The sequence below is a fragment of the Phalacrocorax aristotelis genome, chromosome 2, assembly GCF_949628215.1.
Source record: "Phalacrocorax aristotelis chromosome 2, bGulAri2.1, whole genome shotgun sequence".
NCBI lineage: Eukaryota > Metazoa > Chordata > Aves > Suliformes > Phalacrocoracidae > Phalacrocorax > Phalacrocorax aristotelis.
Genome location: NC_134277.1, coordinates 168,084,684 through 168,106,310, shown reverse-complemented (window position 1 = coordinate 168,106,310; position 21,627 = coordinate 168,084,684). Strand labels below are relative to the sequence as shown.

Genomic DNA, 21,627 nt, shown 5'->3' with positions numbered 1-21,627 from the left:
CGTCCCCCCGATGTCCCCGCCATCCCCCCGATGTCCCCACCGTGTCCCCACGGTCCCCACCGCATCCCCGCCACGTCCCCCCGATGTCCCCGCCGTGTCCCCACGGTCCCCGCCGTGTCCCCGCCACGTCCCCCCGATGTCCCCGCCATCCCCCCGATGTCCAGCCGTGTCCCCGCCATCCCCCTGATGTCCCCGCCGAGTCCCCACGGTCCCGCCGTGTCCCCGCCATGTCCCCCCGATGTCCCTACCGTGTCACCACAGTCCCCACCGCGTCCCCCGCCACGTCCCCCCGATGTCCCCGCCATCCCCCCGATGTCCCCGCCGTGTCCCCACGGTCCCGCCCCGTCCCCGCCGCCCCACGCAGACCCACCCTCCTCCTGGAAGACGCCGTCCTTCACCAGCTTGAAGGAGACGAAGACAGCCCCCTCCTCCCGCAGGGCCTTGAGTGGGGGGGCATGGAGCCGGGGGTGACGCCCCCGATGTCTGCGTGGTGCCCGCGGCTCGCCACGAAGAACACGGGCCTGGCAACGCCCGGCCAGAACACCTGGGGCGAGCCAGGGCTGAGCCGGCGCCCCGGGGGGTCCCGCGCCCTGGGGGGGGGTCCTGTGCCCCGGGGGGCTGGCCTGTGCCCCAGGGAGGGATCCTGTGCCCCTGGGGGGTGGCCTGTGCCCCAGAGGTGGCCCTGCGCCCTGGGGAGGGGAGGAGTCCCTGCACCCCAGGGGGGTGGTCTTGTGCCCCGGGGAGGGGTCCTGTGCCCTGGAGGAGGCGTCCTGCGCCCCGGCGGGGGGTCCCGCGCCCCCGTCCCACACTCACGGGCGTGATGACGGTGAGGTCGGGCAGGTGGCTGCCGCCGGCGCAGGGGTGGTTGCTCAGGATCACATCCCCCTCCCGCAGGTCCTCACCGAGGTTACGGATCTGCGGCGGCACCGGGAAGGGCTGAGCAGGTCCCTGGGGGGTCCCCGGGGGGGTGCCGGGGTGGGGGACACATGCACCCTCCTACCTGGAACTGGACAGTCTCCTGCATGCGCCCAGGTGGACGGGGATGTGGGGGGCGTTGGACACGAGCCCCCCGTCCGGCCCGAAGAGCGCGCACGAGAAGTCAGCCGCTCCTTGATGTTGGTGGAGATGGCCGTCCGCTGCAGGATCCGGCCATCTGCTCTGCGGGGGGGCCGCGGCAGACCCTCAGGAAGGGGAACCCCCCCTGCCCCCTCCTCCTGGCTCCCGGGGCGCTCCCGGGACCCCCCCGGCGGCCCCCCCGCCCCGGGCACGGCCGGGGGGCAGCCCCCCCACCTGCGATGCTCATGAAGCGGTGGGAGAAGATGGAGAGCTGGACGGCGTCGAGCTGGGGGCCGAGGGGGCGCGGGGGGCCCGAGCCGACGGCCGATGCAGACGTCGCCGAAGCGAGTGAGGCTGGCGGTGCAGCCCGGCTCCACCACGATGGTGCTGGGGAGGCAGGCGGCGGCACCGGGACATGGAGGGGCATGGGGCTCCCCGGGGTCCTTCTGGCTTCCCAGGGTCCCCACCAGCTCCCCAGGAGTCCCCCACCGGCTTTGTGGGGTTCTCACTGGCTCCCCCACCGGCTCCGCAGGGTCCCCACCGGCTCCTTGGGGTCCCTGCCATCCCCCCGGGGTCCCTGCAAACCTCCGGGGTCCCCACCAACTCCCTGCGGTCCCTACCAGCTTTGCGGGGTTTCCCACTGGCTCCCCAACAGCTCCCTGGGGTCCCACCAGCACACTGGGGTCCCACTGTCTCCCTGGGGTCCCCCCCATCCCTCCAGGACCCCACCAGCCCCCGGGTCCTGTCAGCTCCCTGGGGTCCACCAGCCCCCTGAGTCCCCACCATCCCCCATGTCCTACCAGCCCCCTGGGGTTCCCACCAGACCCCCGGGGTCCCCACAGGCCGTGGGGTTCCCACCAGCCCCCTGGGGTCCCACCAGCCCCCTGGGGTCCCACCAACCCCCCCAGGGTGCCCACCATCCCCCCCGGGTTCCCACCAGCCCCCCCCGGGGTCCCCACCATCCCCATGTCCCTACCAGCCCCCTGGGGTTCCACCAGCCCCCCGGGATCCCCACCAACCCCCCCAGGTGCCCACCATCCCCCCCGGGGTCCCCCACCAGGCCCCCGGGGTCCCCACCATCCCCCATGTCTTTACCAGCCCCCTGGGTTCCCACCAGCCCCCCGGGGTCCCCACAGGCCGCTGGGGTTCCCACCAGCCCCCTGGGGTCCCACCAGCCTCCTGGGGTCCCCACCAACCCCCCCAGGTGCCCACCAGGCCCCCCGGGGTCCCCACCATCCCCATGTCCCTACCAGCCCCCTGGGGTTCCCACCAGCCCCCTGGGGTCCCACCAGCTCCCTGGGATCCCCACCAACCCCCCCCAGGTGCCCACCAGCCCCCCCGGGGTCCCCACCAGCCCCCCCGGGGTCCCCGCCGCCCCCGCCGGCCCCCCACCTGTTCTTGTCGATGATGATGGCGGGGCCGGGGACGGCGTAGGTCGCAGGCCAGCTCCTCCAGCAGGAACACCGGCGTCTCCAGGTACCCCTCCTCGAAGTAGCACCGCGTCACCTGCGGGAGCCAGCCCAAGCCCCAGCCCCATGCCGGGTCACGCCCCGTCCCACGCCCCCCCCCCCCTCCCCCGGGACCCCCCCCCGGGACCCCCTGCCCTCACCGTCTCCACGCGGGCCGGTTTCCGCTGGGGGGCAGGGGGGTCTCGCAGCTGACGCCGCTGCTCGCCCGTGCCGCGCACACCCGCACGTCGTCCACCACCACGGCGCGGTCGGGGATGGTGAAGCCCGAACTCCACCAGGTACCTGCGGGGGCAGAGGCGGGCGCCGGCTGCGGTGAGGGGGCACTGGGAGACCCCCCCTGGCTGCCCCCGGCATGGCACGGCCATGCCGGGATGGGATTGTGGAGCCGGGATGGGGATTGCGGAGCTGGGATGGGATTACGGTGTTGGGACAGGGATTATGGAGCTGGGACAAGAATTACGGAGGCAGGATGGGGATTATGGTGCTGGCACAGGGATTATGGAGCCAGGATGGGATCAGAGTGCCGGGACAGGGGTCATAATGCACAACAAAAATTAGGGTGCTGGGACAGGGATCACAGTGCCAGGATGACAGTTACAGTGCTGGGATGGGATTACAGTACCAGTACAGGGATTATGGTGCTGACACAGAGATTACAGTGCTGGGACAGGGATCATGAGATGGGATGGGGATTATCATGCTGGGACAGGGACTATGGTCTGGGACAGGGATCATGGTGCCGTGATAGGGATTATGGTGCTGAGGTGGGGATTACGGGTGCCAGGATGGGATTATGGAACCAGGATGGGGATTACAGTGCATGATGGGGATCACGGTGCCAGGACGGGGATCATGGTGCTGGGATGGGATCACGGTGCTGGATGGGGATCATGGTGCCCAGGATGCAGCGGGGATGGGGACCATGGCAGCGGGGAGGGGGATCGCGGCAGCGGGGAGGGGATCATGGTGCCAGGAGGGGGATTGCGGCAGTGGGGTGGGGATCGCGGTGCCGGGAGGGGGGATCACGGTGCCGAGAGGGGGATCACGGTGCCGGGAGGGGGATCGCGGCAGCGGGGGGGGGATCGCGGCAGCGGGGCGGGGATCGCGGCAGTGGGGTGGGGGGATCGCGGCAGCGGGGAGGGGGATCGCGGCAGCGGGGAGGGGGATCGCGGCAGCGGGGCGGGGATCACGGCAGCGGGGAGGGGGACCGCGGCAGCGGGAGGGGGATCGCGCAGCGGGGAGGGGGATCGCGGCACCGGGGGGGGGGGGGGTTCACGGCAGCGGGGAGGGGGACCGCGGCAGCGGGGAGGGGGATTCGCGGCAGTGGGGTGGGGGATCGCGGCAGTGGGGTGGGGATCGCGGCAGCGGGGAGGGGGATCGCGGCAGCGGGGGGGGGATCGCGGCAGTGGGGTGGGGGATCGCGGCAGCGGGGAGGGGGATCGCGGCAGCGGGGGGGGGATCGCGGCAGTGGGGTGGGATCGCGGCAGCGGGGAGGGGGATCGCGGCAGCCGGGGGGGGGATCGCGGCAGTGGGGGGGGGGATCGCGGCAGCGGGGGGGGGGGGATCACGGCAGCGGGAGGGGGATCGCGGCAGCGGGGAGGGGGACCGCGGCAGCGGGGAGGGGGACCGCGGCGCCAGGACGCACCGGCTGGTGAACGCGGCGTGGAAGTCGCCGGCGCGGCAGGAGCGCGGCGTGGGCGGGTGGCCCTTGGCCGAGCACATCAGGGCGCAGTCGGTGCCCTCGTAGCGCAGGTGCAGGAAAGCCTCCGTGCGGATCTGCTCCCTGCGGGGCGGCCCCGTCACCCGCCGCGGCGCGGCGACCCCCTCCCCGGCCGCCCCCGGCCCCGGGACCCCCGGCACTCACCCGGCGAAGCCCTGCGCCCGCAGCGCGTCCCGGCACTCGCGCTCCAGCGCGGCGATGCGCCCGTCGAGGCGGGGGAAGGCGGCCGGCTCGTAGCGGAGGGCGCAGGGCGCCCGCGCCTCGTGCACCACGTCGGCCAGCGCCAGCCCGAACGCCGAGAGGATCCCGCTGTACCTGCGCGACGGGCACCCGCGCCGCTGCCGCGCCCGCGCCCCCCGACCCGGCCCCCGCCCCGCGCACGGCATGCGCCCGGGGACCCTGCCCCCCGGCACATCGCCCAGGGCACGCCAGACCCAGCGCCCGGGGCACCCCCACAGCCAAGGGAGGCGCCTGGGGAAGGGGGCGCCCCCAAACCCAGCGCCCAGGGGCACCCCCACACCCAAGGGAGCCGTCTGGGGAATGGGGCACCCCCACAGCCAAGGGAGCCGCCCTGGGGAAGGGGGCACCCCCACACCCAGCACCCAGGGGCACCCCCAAACCGAAGGGAACCACCTGGTGAATGGGGCACCCCCACAGCCAAGGGATCCTCCTGGGGAATGGGGCACCCCCACACCCAAGGGAGCCGTCTGGGGAATGGGGCACCCCCACACCCAGCACCCAGGGGCACCCCCACACCCAAGGGAGCCGTCTGGGGAATGGGGCGCCCCCCAACCCAGCACTCAGGGGCACCCCCACACCCAAGGGAACCACCTGGTGAATGGGGCACCCCCACAGCCAAGGGATCCTCCTGGGGAATGGGGCACCCCCACACCCAAGGGAGCCGTCTGGGGAATGGGGCACCCCCACACCCAGCACCCAGGGGCACCCCCCACACCCAAGGGAGCCGTCTGGGGAATGGGGCGCCCCAAACCCAGCACTCAGGGGCACCCCCACACCCAAGGGAACCACCTGGTGAATGGGGCACCCCCACAGCCAAGGGAGCCGCCTGGGGAAGGGGGCACCCCCACACCCAAGGGAGCCGTCTGGGGAATGGGGCACCCCCACACCCAGCACCCAGGGGCACCCCCACACCCAAGGGAGCCGTCTGGGGAATGGGGCGCCCCCAAACCAGCACTCAGGGGCACCCCCACACCCAAGGAACCACCTGGTGAATGGGGCACCCCCACAGCCAAAGGGATCCTCCTGGGGAATGGGGCACCCCCACACCCAAGGGAGCCGTCTGGGGAATGGGGCACCCCCACACCCAGCACCCAGGGGCACCCCAAACCGAAGGGAACCACCTGGTGAATGGGGCACCCCCACAGCCAAGGAGCCGCCTGGGGAAGGGGTCACCCCCACACCCAAGGGAGCCGTCTGGGGAATGGGGCACCCCCAAACCCAGCACCCGGGGGCACCCCCACAACCCAAGGGAACCCCCTGGGGACTGGGGGCACCCCGAAGCTCAATGCATCCTCCTGGGGACTGGGGCACCCCCAAACCCAGTGGAACCACCTGGGAGGACCCAGACACCCCCAAATGCATCTGCCTGGGTGGCCGGGGCACCCCCAAACCCTGCAAATTCACCTTTGGAGAGGGGACACCAGCCCCCCCCCCCAACCCCCCACCACCTACCCAGGGGCCCGGAACACCGCACCGCACCCCGGGGGACACCGGGCACCCCCCGGTGGGACCAGCCCCCCCATCGGTAAAGGTGGGGGGTCCCCCTCAGAGCCCCCCCCCAGATCCACCTACTTGTGGATGAAGACCCTGCTCATGCCCAGGGCGCGGGCGATGGCGCAGGCGTGCTGTCCCCCCGCGCCCCCGAAACAGGCCAGCACGTGGCGGGCGGTGTCGTGGCCCCGCGCCTACAGCAGTGGGTAGGGGGGACACACGCCGGTGGGGGGTGACGGCGCCGGCACCCGGCGCCCGCGGCACCCCCACCCCACCCCGGGGCCACCCCCACCTGCGTGAGGGCGCGGATGGGCCGGCACATGGCCTCGTTGGCCACCCGCACGAAGCCCATGGCCACCTCCTCCACCGAGAGCGGCCGGTGGGCGCCGGCACCGGCATCGGCAAGGAAGGCGTCGATGCGGGCGGCCAGCTCCCGGAACGCCCCGCCGCCGCCTCCCGGCACAGCGGCTGGTCCTCGCCCGGCCCGAAGATGCGGGGGAAGTACTCGGGGAGCAGGCGGCCCAGGCAGAGGTTGGCGTCGGTGACGGTCAGTGGACCCCCTGCGCCGGGACGGGGACGGTGAGCGCGGCACCGCGGCGCGGCGCTGGCCGCCGGCACCGCGCCTGCTCACCTTTGCGGTAGCAGGCTGGGCCCGGGTGGGCGCCCGCCGACTCGGGGCCAACCACGAAGAGCCCGGACCTGGAGGGGAGAGGGCGGTGGGAGCGCGAGGGTCCCGGCTGTGCCGCGGCCGAGCCGGACCCGGGCTCCACTGAGCCCCAGAGCCGCAGCGCGTCCTGCCCACGGCACCCATGGGTGCTCAGAGCCCCCCAAGCCTCCCACGGGTGCTCAGAGCCCCCCCCGGGCTCCCACGGGTGCCCAGAGACCCCTCCCCACCTGAAGAAGAGCCGGGAGCCGCCGCCGGCAGCCACGGTGTTGATGTCGAGCTGCGGCGCCTGGATGCTGACGCCGGCAGTGCTGGCCTCGAAGACGTGCTCGTACTCGCCGGCGTAGCGGCTGACGTCCGTCGAGGTGCCTGGGGAGCGGCGGCTCAGCACCCCCGCTGGCGGCACCCCCGCCCCGGCGGGACCCCCGCCCCGGCCCCGCTCACCTCCCATGTCGAAGCCGATGACGGGCTGCCGGTCCTCGCGGCGGTAGGTGGTGACGGCGTAGCCCACCACGCCGCCGGCCGGGCCCGAGAGGATGGCGCGGGCGCCGCTGAAGTGCTGCATGGGGGTGAGCCCCCCGTCCGAGCGCATGAACAGCACCGGCACCTCCTGCGGGTGGGGGGCGCGTGGGGTGGGTGCCCATGGAGGGGGGTCCCGTGGGAGGGGTGCCGGGACAGGCACACATGGGGGTCCTGGTGGGATGGGTGCCACGGGGGGATCCCAGTGGGATGGGTGTCAGTGAGAGGATGCTGGTGGGATGGATGCTGCCAGGGGGTCCCGGTGGGATGGGGTACCCATGGAGTGGGTTCTGGTGGGATGGGCACCCATGGAAGGGGTCCCGGGGGGACGGGCACTGATGCAGGGGGTCCCAGGGGGATGGGCGCCCATGCAAGGGGTCCTGGGGGGATGGGTGCCAATGGAGGGGGTCCTGGTGGGATGGGTGCCCATGGAGGAGGTCCGGGGGGGACAGGCGCCCATGGAGGGGGTCCCAGTGGGATGGACACCCATGGGAGGGTCCTGGGGGGACAGGCACCCATGGAGGGGGTCCGGGGGGGACAGGTGCCCATGGGGGGGGGGGGGGCCTGGTGGAATGGGCACCCATAGAGGGGGTCCTGGCGAGATGGGTGCCCATGGAGGGGCTCTCGGTGGGATGGGGTGCCCATGGAGGGGGTCCTGGGAAGATGGGCGCCCATGGAGTGGGGTCCGGGCGGGATGGGTACCCACGGAGGCAGTCCTGGTGGGATGGGCGCCCATGCAGGGGGTCCCGGGCGGCCAGGCACTGCCAGGGGGCCCCAGCAGGATGGGCACCGTCCAGGGCATCCCGGTGGGACGGGCGCCCACAGGGGGGTCCCAGCGGCCCCACTCACCCGCAGCTGGTGGGTGAAGCCGGCACGGAAGCTCTCCAGGTAGCGGTGGATGCAGGGGGTGAGGTAGGCATCGGCGCAGGCCGTGTAGCCACGCGGCACCGCCCGCACCATGCCCGCCACCGCGGAGGAGAGGGAGACGTGCCGGAAGCCCAGCTCCCGTGCCAGCGCCCCGACCTGCTCCTCGTGGCCGGGCCAGCTGCCGGGGGAGAGCGGGAATGGCGTCGGGTGCGGGGGGGGGGGCCGGCCGCAGCCCCCTCCCCATCGCCCCAGGAGTCCCCCCCGGACTCACGCGTAGGAGTGGAGCAGCAGCACGGCCAGGCTGCGGATGCCACGGGCCAGCACCCCCTCCAGCTCCCGCCGCAGCGCCGACAGCTCCAGCGGCCGCTGCACCAGCAGGGACGCCCCGGTGGAGCCTGGGGACAGCCGGGGGGTCCCGGGGGGGGTCACGGCGGGGGCGTCCCAGCCGGCCCCACACCCCCCCGTTGTGGCGGCGGTCCTCACCTTCGAGCAGCGGGAGGGTCTCCGTCCCCGGGAGGCGGCAGCCGGGCTGGTGCGGGATCAGCCGCTCGTCCACCTCGATCACCTCCTCGTAGAGCACCTCGGGCACGGCCACCTCCTGCGCCAGGGCGGGGGGGACGGGGGCGTCACCGCGGGGGCCACCGAGCCCCCCGCCGCCCCACCCGGGGACGCGCTGGCCTCGCCGGAGCTGGCTCCCGGCCGGCCGGGGCGGCGCGCGGGGACTGGCGCGGGGCCGGGGCTGGCGCGGGGCCGTGGCGGGGGCCCAGCGGCGCTCACGGGACCGCGGCACCCGGGGACTTCCCGCCACCGCCGCCAAGGACGTCCGCGCCGGGCAGAGGACGCGCCGGGCCCCACGGAGCCGGGGTGGCAGGGGTCAGGCGGGGACACGCCGCCCCGAGCCGCGACGGTGCCGGTCGCGGGAACGTGCCAAGCCAACCGCACGCCGGCGCGGGTGCCGCGGCGGTGCCGGGCCTCACCAGGTCGAAGATGTGGGGTCGGGCCTGGCTGCCGATGTGGAGGAGGTCGCGGAAGCCGCGGGTGACCAGCAGCGCCAGGCGCTCGCCCCGGCGCTCCAGCAGCGCGTTGGTGGCCACCGTGGTGCCCATGCGGATCCACTCGATGCCGGAGGCGTCCAGGGGCTGATCCCGCGGCACCGCCACGCCGGTCTCCTGCCGGCACCGCGGCCTCAGCCCCACAGCCCCACCACAGCCCCACGGCCCCACCGCGGACCCTCAGCCCCCACCGTTGACTCTTGTGCCCCATGGCAGACCCTTGGACCCACCACCGACCCTTGGCCCCACCACGGACACTCAGCCCCACAGCAGACTCTGGTGCCCCATGGCAGACCCTTGGACCCACAGCGGACCCTCGTGCCGCACTGCAGACCCCTGGCCCCACTGTGGACCCTCAGACCCACCGTGGACCCTTGTGCCCCCCCTGCACACGGCAGCCAGGGGGTCCAGCCCAGCCCAGGCTGCCACAGCCCACCCAGCCCTCGGAGAGGCCACTGGGGGGCCCTGAAGGGGCTGGGGCACAGGGGTCTCAGGGGTGGCCTGGGGAGGTCCTAGGGGAGGCATTGGGGGGGTGCCAGGGGGGTCCAGAAGGGGCATCCCGAGGGAGGGTTTTGGTGGGGTCTCGGGAGGGGTATCAGGGGAGGTCTCAGGGGGGCTCTCAGTGGTGTTCCAGGGGGTCCTGGGGGGGCTCCCAGGGGCGTCCTGTGGGTCCTGAGGGAGGGTCCCGGCAGGGTCCCAGGGGTGTCCCGGGGGTCCCAAGGAAGGGTCCCGGGGGTGTCCCAGGGGAGGGATCAGGAGGGATCCCGTGGGGGGGTCCCGGGGGAGGGTCCCAGGGGTGTCCCATAGGGCTGCCCCGGGGATCCTGGAGGTGGTCTCGAGGAGGGTCCCGGGGGGATCCTGGAGGGGGTTCTGGCGGTGTCCCGGGGGTGTTTTGGGGAGTGTTCCATGCGTCCCGAGGGAGCATCCCGGGAGGTGTTCGGGGGGGGGGTCCCGGCGGGAGGGTCCCGGTGGTGTCTCAGGGAAGTCCTGGAGGTCCCGAGGAAGGATCCCGGGGGGCTTCCCTGGGGTGGTCCCTGTGGGTGGCGCAGGGGGTGTCCCGGGGGGTCCCGGGGGGCGCTCCCGCGGATGTCCGGTGGGGTCCCAGAAGAGGTTCCGGGGGGCTCCCGGGGGTCCCGGTGCTCCGGCGGCCGCACCTCCTGCAGGACTCGCCGGATTCCCTCGGTGGGGGCGTCCCCGTAACCCGGGTCCTCGGAGAGCAGCTTGAGGACGCGGACGCGGCCGCCGGGGCAGCGGGCGAAGACGTCGGTGAAGGTGCCGCCGCGATCGATGGCGAACTGGAACCCGCCGGGAGCGGGGACCGCCGCCATGGCGGGACCGGGGGGGTCGGGGGGGCTCGGGGAGGGCTCGAGGCGGCCGGTGGGGGCCGGTGGGGCTCGGTCGGGGCTCCGCACCCGGGCTCGGTAACCGCCGCTCCCGCCGCCGCACCGAGCACCGGCCCCACGGGGGGCGTGGCCTCGGCGTGGGCGCACCGCCCAGTGGGCGTAGCCTCGAGCACGGGGCGGGGAAGGCGTGGCCAATCAGCAGGCGGCGCGGCCGGCCCCCTTCCCGCGCGGTGCACGCCGGGAGTTGTAGGCCGCCGGGCTCTGTAGGCCGCGGGGGCGCTGCAGGCCGCGGGGGCGCTGCAGGCCGCGGGGGCGCTGCAGGCCGCGGGGGCGCTGCAGGCCGCGGGGGCGCTGCAGGCCGCGGGGGCGCTGCAGGCCGCGGGGGCGCTGCAGGCCGCGGGGGCGCGGTGCACGCCGGGAGCTGTAGTCCATCGGCGGCATGGCGGCGGCGGCGGCGGAGCTGCTGTCGGACGAGGGGTACCGGGCGGACGGGCGCCGGCCCGACGAGCTCCGCAAGGTCCGGGCCCGCATGGGCGTCTTCGCGCAGGCCGACGGCTCGGCCTACCTTGAGCAGGGGAACACCAAGGTGTTGGCTGTGGTTTACGGCCCGCACGAGGTGAGCGGGGATGGACACCAGGAACGGGACCCCCCCCAGGCTCCTCTCAGGACCCCCCTGACCCCCACCCCGGGACCTCTCCGCTCCCCCCAGGCTCCCCCTGGCCCCTCCACTCCACCTGAACCCCCTTAGACCCCACCCAAACCGCCCCCCACCCCTCCATTCCCCCTGGACCTCCCCTGCTCCCCCCAGGCTCCCGCTGTCTCCCCCAAACCCCCTCCACTTCCCCTGGTACCCCTCCCCCCCGCCCCTCCATTCTCCCCGGGATCCCCCTGCTCCCCTCGATGGCCCTCTCGACCTGCTAATCGCCCCACACTTGTCCTGAAACCCCCCGGACCCCCCTGCTCCCCCAGAGCCTCTCAATTCCCCCCGGGATCCCCTGGAACCCCTTGCTACCCCAGGCTCCTCCTGGCCCCTGACCCCCCGCCAGGACCCTCCATTCCCCTCAGGACCCTCCTGACCCCACCCCCTCATTCTGACCCTCCACAGGCCCCTCCAAAATCCCCTGGGACCTCCCTTCCCCCCCAAGGCTCCCCCGACCCCCCTGCTGCACATGGGCCCCTCTCGAGCCCCCAAAACCCCCCACTCCCCCGATCTCCCCAGATACCCTGCTGCCACCCCCCGGTCCCTCCGCTCTTCCTGGGATCCCCCCAAAGACCCCTGGCTCCCCCTGACCCCCTCTGCACCCCTCCATTCCCCCCTGGGACTCCCCCACCCCCCCACCAGTCCCAGGCCCAGACGGGCTAGGGACCACCCAGCCTCCCCCGTGCCGTCAGGGTCCCGGGTGCCCCCCAAACCCACCGCCCCGCTCCCCCCGCAGACGCGTGGCCCCCGCAGCAAGGCGCTGCCGGACCGGGCGCTGGTGAACTGCCAGTGCAGCACCGCTGCCTTCAGCTCCGGCGAGCGCCGGCGGCGGCCCCACGGCGACCGGCCAGCCAGCGAGCTGGCCCTCCACCTCAAGCAGACCTTCGAGGCCGCCATCCTGACCCACCTGTTCCCTCGCTCTCAAATCGACATCTACGTCCAGGTGACGAGCGGGGGGGGACGCGGGGACACGCACGTGCGCGTCCGGGGGGTCCCGGCGCCGCCACCGAACCCGCCGTCCCGTTCCAGATCCTGCAAGCTGACGGCGGCAATTATTGCGCCTGCGTGAACGCGGCCACGCTGGCGGTGATGGACGCCGGCATCGCCATGCGGGACTACGTTTGCGCCAGCACGGCCGGCCTGGCCGAGGACACGCCGCTGGCCGACCTCAGCTCACCCGAGGAGGCGGCCGGCGGGCCGCGGCTGGTGCTGGCGCTGCTGCCGGCGGCGGGGCAGATCGCCCTCGTGCAGCTCAGTGCCCGCCTGCACCAGGAGCGGCTGGAGACGGCGCTGGAGGCTGCCGGGCGGGCCTGCCGCGCTCTGCACGCCGTGCTGGACCGCGTGGTGCGCGAGCGGCTGCGGGAGGTGGCCGCGCTGCTGGGGGACTGAGCAGCGCCGGCGTGAGCCCCCCGGCAATAAAGGTCTGCTGCCAGAATGTGTGCTGTGCCTTGTGCGCCGTGCGCTGTGCCGCACGCGGTGCTGTGGGCCGTGCGCCTTGCCGTGGGCCGTGCCGTGACCTGTGCATCATATGCCAAGGGCTGTGCCACGTGCTCTACACCGTATGCTATGTGCCGTGCCATGGCCTGTGTACGGTACCGAGGGCCGTGCCATGGGCCACGCCATGTGCCATACTACGTGCCATGCACTGTGCTGTGCCATGGCCTGTGTACCATGCACCGTGCTGTGCCCTGTGCTGTGCCATGGTTCATGTGCCGTGCCATGCACTGTGCTCTGCCACGGCCTGTGTACCATGCACCGTGCTGTGCCGTGCCACGGCCCATGTGCCGTGCTGTGTGCCGTGCACTGTGCTGTGCTGTGCCATGTGCTGTGCTGTGCTGTGCACTGCTGTGCCATGTGCTGTGCTGTGCCATGCCTGCCATGCCAAGGCCCGTGTGCCGTGTGCCATGCACCGTGCTGTGCCGTGCTACGGCCTGTGTGCCGTGCCGTGTGCTGTGCACTGTGCTGTGCCGTGTGCTGTGCCGTGCCAAGGCCCGTGTGCCATGTGCCATGCACCGTGCTGTGCTGTGCCATGGTCCGTGGGCCGTGCACTGTGCTGTGCTGTGCCATGGCCCCATGGTGCCGTGCACCGTGCTGTGCCGTGCTGTGCTGTGCTGTGCCATGTTGCTCCCCCTGGGGCATGGAATGCCGGGGCTCCCCGCTGTGCCCAGCCCGTGGTGCTGCTAGTGCAGGACCCCGGTTTCCGCCGTGCCCAGGCAGCCGGGTGCGGCACAGGGGAGGGCCAGGGGGCCCAGGCATGGACACCCCCTCCCCGCACACCCGCCTGCACCTCCCCCTGCACGCCCCTCGCACCCTCGCTCCCACTGTGGGGCCCCTCACACCCACCCCCTTCTCAGAGCCCCTTCTCCCCCCACCCCGCACCCCCCCCAGCACCCCCCCTTCTACATCCCCCTCTTGCGCACCCATCCCCCTTGCACGGCCCCCTCTTGCACACCCCCCCCCCCCCGCACATGCACCCACAGCACCTCCGCTTACCACCCCCCCATTGCACACCCTCATTGCACACATGCCCAGACCCCCCCTTGCACCCCCACACCCCCATCCGTTGCACCCCCACCCCCCATTGCACACCCTCATTGCACACGTGCCCAGACCCCGCCTTGCACCCCCCGCCCCCCCATTGCACACCCTCATTGCACACATGCCCAGACCCGCCCTTGCACCGCCACACCCCCTCCGTTGCACCCCCACCCCCCATTGCACACCCTCATTGCACACATGCCCAGACCCCCCCTTGCACCCCCACACCCCCTCCGTTGCACCCCCACCCCCATTGCACACCCTCATTGCACACATGCCCAGACCCCCCCTTGCACCCCCACACCCCCTCCGTTGCACCCCCCCGCCCCCCATTGCACACCCTCATTGCACACGTGCCCAGACCCCGCCTTGCACCCCCACACCCCCTCCGTTGCACCCCCACCCCCCATTGCACACCCTCATTGCACACATGCCCAGACCCCCCCCTTGCACCCCCACACCCCCTCCGTTGCACCCCCACCCCCCATTGCACACCCTCATTGCACACATGCCCAGACCCCCCCTTGCACCCCCACCCCCCATTGCACACCCCTCATTGCACACATGCCCAGACCCGCCCTTGCACCCCCACACCCCCTCCGTTGCACCCCCCGCGCCCCATTGCACACCCACGCCCCCCCAAGGGTACCGCCCGCCGGCGCATGCGCAGAGGGAGGGGCGGGCGGTGCCCATCGATGTCTCTGGGCTCCGCCCCTCCGCCTGCCCCGTTCCGTGAGCGATTGAGCGGCCTGTCGGGGCGGTGGGACCCTGAGGTGGGGGGCGGGGGGGCTGTGGGGCGGGAGGGGGCTGGAGGGGGGTGTGTGTGGGGCGGGGGCAGGGACAGGCCCGGGGGGTGCAGGGGGGGGGTCCGGGGGTGGGGGGGGGATTCGGGGGGCCCGTGGCAGCCCCAGGGCGGGGGGTGCCATTGGGGCTCCCTCCCGCCCCCACCGCGCCTTCCCCCCGCCCGCAGCCCACGCCCGGCCCCCGCCCCCCGCCATGGGGCTGCTCTCGGACCCCCAGTGCCGGCGGGCGCTGTCCCGCCTCGTCCTGCGCCTCAACACCCCGCTCTGGTGAGTGCGGGGGGGCCGGGCACCTCCTGGCCACGGCGGCCGGGGGGTGACACCCCCAGACCCCCCCAGACCCCCCCATGTCACCCCAGACACCCCCAGGTCCCCCCAAACTCCCCATAGGTCCCCCCAGACCCCCCTATGTCCCCCCTTAGCCCCCTCCATATCCCTCCAGACCCCATTAGGCCCTCCCAGATTGCCCACAGACCCCCCTTAGACCCCCCCCAGTTTGCCCCCAGATATCCTCAGACCCTGCCCAGATCCCCCCCAGACTCCCCCATGACCCCTTCAGGCCCGGCCAGATCCCCTCCAGCCTCCGTCAGGTCCCCGCAGTCTCCCCCAGATCCTCCCCTAGATCCCTCTAAAGCCCCCAGACTCCCCCCAGGTCCCCCCAGTCTCCCCCAGACCCTCCCCTAGACCCCCCCCAGATCTCCCCCAGACCCCCCCCAGGTCCTTCCAGAACCCCCCCCGAGCCCTCAGCCTCCCTCAGGTCCCTCCAGACCCCCCTAGACCCTCCCCTAGATCCCCCCCAAGTCTCCCCCAGACCCCCCAGGTCCCTCCAGAACCCCCCCCAGAGTCCCCAGACCCCCACAGACTCCTGCAGGTCCCCCCACACCCCTCCATACCCCTCCTAGACTCCCCATAGACTCCCCCAGACCCCCACAGACTCCTGCAGGTCCCCCCACACCCCTCCATACCCCTCCTAGACTCCCCATAGACTCCCCCAGACCCCTACAGACTCCTGCAGGTCCCCACACACCCCTCCATACCTCCCCCTGGACTCCCCCAGACCCACCCCAGGTCTCCCCAGACCCCCACAGAACCCCCCCAGATCCCCCCAGCCCCCCCTCTCCTCTCCCGCAGCGCCCTGAGCTACGTGGCGGGGCTGGGCTGGTTCCTGGCCTTGGCCTTCCAGCCCCTCGCCCCCCGCACGTACATGTCGGAGAACGCCATGGGCTCCACCATGGTGGAGGAGCAGTTCCTTTTCGGCGAGCGGGCCCTCTCCTACGCCCGCGAGTTCGCCGGGCACAAGAAGAAAGCGGGGTGAGAGCGGGGTGCCACTCGCAGGGGGGGGACGGGGCAGGTGGAGCTGCCTGTGGGGAGGGTTTTGGGGTCTCCATCCCCGCTCTCCCGCTCCCACAGGGGGATGCCGGTGGCCTGGCTGGAGAAAACCATGTGGAACCTGGGGCTGGAGGTGCACAAGCAGCCCTTCTCCCGCACGCTGCCTTTCCCCGACGAGACCCGCGAGCGATACGTGCGTACCGTGACCCCCCCCCAGACCACCGTCCCCGCCGTGCCGGGGGTCCCGGCTGAGGCCGCCCCCCCTGAGCCTTCCCCTTCCCTCGGCAGATGGTGAAGGGCACGAACGTGTACGGCATCCTGCGGGCGCCCCGTGCCGCCAGCACCGAGTCGCTGGTGCTGAGCGTGCCCTGCAGCGAGGGGCCCCACAACAACCAGGCCGTGGGGCTGATGCTGGCCCTCGCCTCCTACTTCCGAGGTGAGTCCCCGGGGCCGCGGGCCCGGCGCCCCTTCCCGCAGCCCCACGCCCCTTCCCACAGCCCAGCACTGTCTCGGGGGGGCTGCAGGGTGACACTGGGGGGTCCCCTGGGGCACCGAGTCTCCCCATTCCCACTCCTGGGCGGGTCTCTGCCCAGCAGGGATGGGCCCAGCGCCCATCCGCTTGCAGCCCTGGGGGGCTCTGGTTTTTCTGGGGGGCAGCACGAGGTGCGGGTCCCACCGGGGCTGTGCCCCCACCAGGGCTGTGCCTCTGCCAGAGCTGTGCTGGGTACCGGGGCTGCGCTGGGCTTTGCTGAGGCAGGGACCAGGCTTTGCTGGGGTTGGACCAGGCTCTACAGAGGCTGTGCTGGGCTTTACTGGGCCAGGGACTGGGCTTTGCTGGGGCTGTGCCAGGCTTTGCTGGGGTTGTGCTGGGCCCTGCTGGGCCAGGGACTGGGCTCTGCTGAGGTTGTGCTGGGCCCTACTGGGCCAGGGACTGAGCTTTGCCGGGGCTGTGCCATGCTTTGCTGGGGTTGTGCTGGGTACTGGGGCTGTGCCAGGCTTTGCTGGGGCAGGGACCAGGCTTTGCCAGGCTTTGCTGGGGTTGTGCTGGGTACTGGGGCTGTGCTGGGCTCTGCTGAGGCTGTGCCGGGCTCTGCTGGGGTTGTGCTGGGTACCGGGGCTGTGCCAGGCTTTGCTGGGGCAGGGACCAGGCTTTGCCAGGCTTTGCTGGGGTTGTGCTGGGTACCGGGGCTGTGCTGGGCTCTGCTGAGGCTGTGCCAGGCTCTGCTGGGACAGGGACCAGGCTTTGATGGGGTTGTGCTGGGTACCGGGGCTGTGCTGGGCTCTGCTGAGGCTGTGCCGGGCTCTGCTGGGACAGGGACCAGGCTTTGCTGGGGTTGTGCTGGGTACCCGGGCTGTGCCAGGCTCTGCTGGGGCAGGGACCAGGCTTTGCCAGGCTTTGCTGGGGTTGCGCTGGGTACTGGGGCTGTGCTGAGCTCTATTAGGGCAGGGGCTTGGTTCTTCCGAGGCTGTGCTGGGCTCGACTGGGTTTTGCTGGGGCTGTGCCAGGCTTTGCTGGGGCAGGGACTGCTCTGCTGCATCCACCGTGTCACCTTCAGGCCAGATCTACTGGGCAAAGGACATCATCTTCCTGGTGAACGAGCATGACCTGCTGGGCATGGAGGCCTGGCTGGAGGCCTACCACGACGTCAACATCACCGGTGAGACGGGGCTTGGGGGGGGTCGTGGTCGTTCCCCGGCCATGCCGAGGGGCCGGCGGCGCTGACGCGGCGCGGTGCCCGCAGGCGTGCGGTCCGCGGGGGCGCTGGGCCGGGCGGGAGCCATCCAGGCAGCCGTTTCGCTGGAGCTGAGCAGCGACGTGGTCACCAGCTTCGACGTGGCGGTGGAGGGGCTGAACGGGCAGCTGCCCAACCTCGACCTCCTCAACCTCTTCCACGCCTTCTGCCAGAAGAATGGCCTCCTCTGCACCATCCAGGGCAAGGTGAGCCCGCTGGTGCCGGACCCTGCCCCGGGACAGGCCCCGGGGGCAGCCTCTGTCCTGCAGGGCCGGGCTTTCACAGGCGGCCAGCGGCCTCTGGGCTTGTGTCAGCCCTGGTGTGGCCAGCAGGAGCCGGGCAGGGATGGGGCCCCTGTGCTCGGCCCTGGGGAGGCCCCACCTCGAATGCTGGGCTCAGGTTTGGGCCCCTCGGGACAAGAAGGCCCTGGAGGGGCTGGAGCGTGTCCAGAGAAGGGCAGCGGGGCTGGGGCAGGGTCTGGAGCACAAGTGTGCTGGGGGGCGGCTGGGGGGGCTGGGGGGGTTTAGCCTGGAGAAGAGGGGGCTGAGGGGAGCCCTTCTCGCTCTCTGCAGCTGCCTGAGAGGGGCTGGAGTGAGGGGGGGGTTGGCCTCTGCTCCCAAGTCACCAGTGAGAGGATGAGAGGAAACAGCCCCAAGCTTCATCAGGGGAGGTTTAGGCTGGATACTGGGCACAGTTTCCTCATGGCAAGGGCTGCCAAGCACCGGCACAGGCTGCCCAGGGCGGTGGTGGAGCCCCCATCCCTGGGGGTATTCCGAAGCCGTGCGGACGCGGCGCTGAGGGACGCGGTTTAGTGCCGGGCTTGGCAGGGCTGGGTTAGTGGTGGGGGTCCCCCAGCCCCGGTGACCGACGCCGCGGGCTCTCCCGCAGCTCCAGCGCTCGGACTGGGACTCGCTGCCCGCCTACGCCCACAGCCTGCAGACGCTGCTGCTCATGGTGCTGGCCCAGGCCTCGGGGCGGCCCCGCGGCGACCACGGCCTCTTCCTCCGCTACCGCATCGAGGCCATCACCCTCCGCGGCATCAACAGCTTCCGACAGTACAAGTACGACATGACCACCGTGGGCAAGTGAGTGCGAGGCCGGGGGGGTGCCTGGGGGCTGCCGGGGGGTGCCGGGGCGCAGGCTCCCCCCTCGCCGTGTGCCCGCAGGACGCTCGAGGGGATGTTTCGGAAGCTCAACAACCTCCTGGAGCGGCTGCACCAGTCCTACTTCTTCTACCTGCTGCCCTCCCTCTCCCGCTTCGTCTCCATCGGCATCTACATGCCGGCCTTCGGCTTCCTCATCCTCGTCCTCGTCCTCAAGATATCCTTTCGGGGTGGGGGGCTCGGGGAGGGGGTGGGAGGTGGGCGAGGGGCGCCTGAATTGCTCCCCTCCTTTCCCTGACCACCCGCACGCCCTGGACCTCTGGATGAAGTTGAGCAAGTGCGATGCCGGCAGCGCCGAGCGGCTCTGGGATGGCGGCGAGCCGGTGGCCGGCGAGGTCGGGACCCTTCCCTTCCCCTGCCCCTCCCCGCGGACCCCCGGCCGCGCCGCCCTCACCCCTCCCCGGTCCCTCCGCAGGAGCCGCGGCCCGGTTTGTTGGCGCTGGTGCCGCCGCTGCTCATCTGCCACGCCGCCGGGCTCGCGCTCTACTTCTTACCGGTGCTGGGGCAGCGCGTGGCCACCCAGCACTTCCCCGTCTCCGAGTCGGAGGCCGTCGTCCTCACCCTCATCGCCATCTACGTGGCCGGCATGGCGCTGCCCCACAACACCCACAGGTGCCGGGGGCGGGGGTGCCGGGGGCGGGGGGCGCCGCGCCCCGCCGCCGCGGGGCTGAGCACCATGTCCCCGCAGGGTGCTGGCGGGGGGGCGGCAGCGACCGGGGCTGGATGACGCTGAAGCTGCTGGCGCTGCTGTACCTGGCCGTGCAGCTGGGCTGCCTCGCCCTCCTCAACTTCTCCCTCGGCTTCCTCCTGGCCGCCACTATGGTCCCCGCCGCCGCCGCCGTCCAGCCCACCGGCCCCAAGTCAGCGGGGCGGCCCCTCGTGCGATGGGAGGGCGGGGCTTCCTGGGGTGGGGGGTGATGGGGGGACGCTGGGGAGGCTTCCCCGGGGGTCTGGGGGGTGATGGGGGGACACTAGGGGTCTCTCCCTGGGGTTGGGGGGTGATGGGGGGACACTGGGGGGGGGCTCTCCCCAGGGTTGGGGTCTCTCCCTGGGGTGGGGGCGTGCCAGGGGGACACTGGGGGGCTTTCCCTTGGGTTAGGGGGTGACAGGGATGCTGGGGGGCTTCTCTCCAGGCTGGGGGATGCTGGGGGTGGTCTCTCCTTGGGCTGGGTGGATGCCGGGAGTGGGTTCTCTCCCTGGGCTGGGGGTTCTCTCCCTGGGCTGGGAGGGATGCCAGGAAGGGGGGTCTCTCCCTGGGCTGGGGGGGATGCCGGGAGGGGGGTCTCTCCCTGGGCTGGGAGGGATGCCAGGAAGGGGGGTCTCTCCCTGGGCTGGGGGGGATGCCGGGAGGGGAGTCTCTCCCTGGGCTGGGGGATGCTGGGGGTTCTCCCTGGGCTGGGGGGGTTGCCGGGAGGGGGGTCTCTCCCTGGGCTGGGGGGGATGCCGGCAGGGCGGTCTCTCCCTGGGCTGGGGGGGTTGCCGGGAGCGGGGTCTCTCCCTGGGCTGGGGGGGATGCGGGGAGGGGGGTCTCTCCCTGGGCTGGGGGGGTTGGCAGGAGCGGGGTCTCTCCCTGGGCTGGGGGGGATGCGGGGAGGGGGGTCTCTCCCTGGGCTGGGGGGGTTGCCGGGAGGGGGGTCTCTCCCTGGGCTGGGGGGGATGCCGGGGGGGCGCTCTCCCCGCCGCCCGCAGGGGCTGAGCGTGCCCCTGGCCCGCAGGGTGCTGCTGGCGGCGCTGCTGGTGCTGGCGACGCCGGCGGCGACGCTGCTGCTGGGCATCTTCCTGCAGCGGGAGCTGGTGGAGGCGCCGGCGGCGGCGGCCGAGGGCTGGCAGCTCTTCCTGGCCGCCCTGGCCGAGGGGCTGCTCCAGCACCACCTCTACGGCTCCTTCCTCTTCCCCTTCCTCGCCCTCGGCGCCTACCCCTGCTGGCTGCTGCTCTGGAACGTCCTCTTCTGGAAGTGAGGGACCCCCCGGCGCGGGGGACCGTGGACGGACCCGGGGACAAACTGACGATGGACCCACGGACAAACCGACGATGGACCCACGGACAGACCCATGATGGACCTGCCGACAGACCCACCAACGGTCCCACAGGCAGATCCACAGTGGACTCGCGGATGGACCCACCAGTGGACCCACAGACAAACCCACGGACAAACCCACCAATGGACCCACGGATGGACCCACAGACAAACCCACGATGGACCAGCAGACACACCCACCAATGGTCCCACGGACAGACCCACAGACAAACCCACGATGGATCTGCAGAGAGACCCCCCAATGGACCCACGGACAGACCCCGAATGGACCCACAGTGGACCCTCCAGTGGACCCACAGACAGACGCATGGACGGACCCACGGACAGAGCCACCAGTGGACCCATGGACAGACCCACCAATGAACCCACTGATGGACCCCCAGACAGACAGCAGGGCTGGGGGGCTGGCGGGGCTCACCCCCCCCTCTGTGATGGGGACACCAGCCCAGCCGAGCCCTCCCGCTCCCCCCGCAGGGGGTCCGGTCCCTTTTGGGGGCTACTGGTGCCTTGGGGGTGCTGGGGGGGGACCCTGCTTTGGGGATTTGCTGCCCCCCCCAGCGTGCAAGGGGGGGCTGCATTCCCCGGGGGGTCCCCAGTCTGTACTCAGGGGTCCCAGAACGGTGTGTACAGGGGGGGGGGTCCCCAACCCGTCTGGGGGGTCGGTACCGGGGGGGAGTGTTGGGGGGCCCCCAATCCGTATGGGGGGGTCCCGGCACGGTGTGTATGGGGGGGGCGGTACCGGGGGGGTCCCCAGTCTGTACTAGGGGGTCGATACCGGGGGGTGTTGGGGGGCCCCAGTCCGTGGGGGGCGTTCCGGGACCCCCGAGCCGGGGCCGCAGCGCCGCAATAAAGGCGGAGCCTCCGAACGGATCTTGCGCTTGATTTTGGGGGGCGGGGGGGGGTG

General features: G+C 72.6%; 3 protein-coding genes across 3 annotated transcripts in view; 2 read left to right on the top strand and 1 right to left on the bottom strand.

Moving 5' to 3' along the window:
- The window catches only part of LOC142053757 (5-oxoprolinase-like), an 11,760-nt gene extending 1,071 nt beyond the window's left edge, over positions 1–10,689 (bottom strand). The window contains 25 exon segments of the mRNA XM_075085819.1: positions 371–442; positions 445–544; positions 814–915; positions 1,001–1,026; positions 1,029–1,103; positions 1,106–1,153; positions 1,291–1,381; positions 1,383–1,443; positions 2,449–2,489; positions 2,491–2,562; positions 2,666–2,676; positions 2,679–2,794; positions 4,159–4,308; positions 4,390–4,560; positions 6,058–6,170; positions 6,269–6,420; positions 6,423–6,536; positions 6,608–6,675; positions 6,871–7,009; positions 7,085–7,250; positions 8,009–8,204; positions 8,298–8,421; positions 8,510–8,624; positions 9,004–9,195; positions 10,233–10,689. Coding sequence (XP_074941920.1) covers positions 371–442; positions 445–544; positions 814–915; positions 1,001–1,026; positions 1,029–1,103; positions 1,106–1,153; positions 1,291–1,381; positions 1,383–1,443; positions 2,449–2,489; positions 2,491–2,562; positions 2,666–2,676; positions 2,679–2,794; positions 4,159–4,308; positions 4,390–4,560; positions 6,058–6,170; positions 6,269–6,420; positions 6,423–6,536; positions 6,608–6,675; positions 6,871–7,009; positions 7,085–7,250; positions 8,009–8,204; positions 8,298–8,421; positions 8,510–8,624; positions 9,004–9,195; positions 10,233–10,406 — 2,689 coding nt within the window. The 5' untranslated portion in view covers positions 10,407–10,689.
- A 65-nt stretch (positions 10,690–10,754) lies between these two features.
- EXOSC4 (exosome component 4) lies at positions 10,755–12,556 on the top strand. Its single transcript, XM_075086032.1, has 3 exons — positions 10,755–11,037; positions 11,858–12,064; positions 12,151–12,556. The coding sequence occupies exons 1-3, from the start codon at positions 10,861–10,863 to the stop codon at positions 12,508–12,510; spliced, it is 744 nt and encodes a 247-aa protein (XP_074942133.1). The 5' UTR covers positions 10,755–10,860; the 3' UTR covers positions 12,511–12,556.
- A 1,772-nt stretch (positions 12,557–14,328) lies between these two features.
- Positions 14,329–21,589, top strand: GPAA1 (glycosylphosphatidylinositol anchor attachment 1). The gene is made up of 13 exons (XM_075086033.1): positions 14,329–14,432; positions 14,630–14,729; positions 15,591–15,770; positions 15,870–15,981; positions 16,077–16,224; positions 17,345–17,446; positions 17,531–17,727; positions 18,410–18,606; positions 18,688–18,835; positions 18,927–19,019; positions 19,100–19,298; positions 19,373–19,544; positions 20,400–21,589. The coding sequence occupies exons 2-13, from the start codon at positions 14,656–14,658 to the stop codon at positions 20,641–20,643; spliced, it is 1,866 nt and encodes a 621-aa protein (XP_074942134.1). The 5' UTR covers positions 14,329–14,432; positions 14,630–14,655; the 3' UTR covers positions 20,644–21,589.
- Positions 21,590–21,627: the final 38 nt, after the last annotated feature.

Excerpts from the sequence above, each read along its gene's own strand:
- EXOSC4 (XM_075086032.1), top strand. The coding sequence starts at position 10,861 with ATGGCGGCGGCGGCGGCGGAGCTGCTGTCGGACGAGGGGTACCGGGCG. Across the intron at positions 11,038-11,857 it reads TGGTTTACGGCCCGCACGAG|ACGCGTGGCCCCCGCAGCAA; the intron begins GTGAGCGGGGAT and ends CTCCCCCCGCAG. Across the intron at positions 12,065-12,150 it reads AAATCGACATCTACGTCCAG|ATCCTGCAAGCTGACGGCGG; the intron begins GTGACGAGCGGG and ends GTCCCGTTCCAG.
- GPAA1 (XM_075086033.1), top strand. The coding sequence starts at position 14,656 with ATGGGGCTGCTCTCGGACCCCCAGTGCCGGCGGGCGCTGTCCCGCCTC. Across the intron at positions 16,225-17,344 it reads CCTCGCCTCCTACTTCCGAG|GCCAGATCTACTGGGCAAAG; the intron begins GTGAGTCCCCGG and ends TGTCACCTTCAG. Across the intron at positions 17,447-17,530 it reads CCACGACGTCAACATCACCG|GCGTGCGGTCCGCGGGGGCG; the intron begins GTGAGACGGGGC and ends CGGTGCCCGCAG.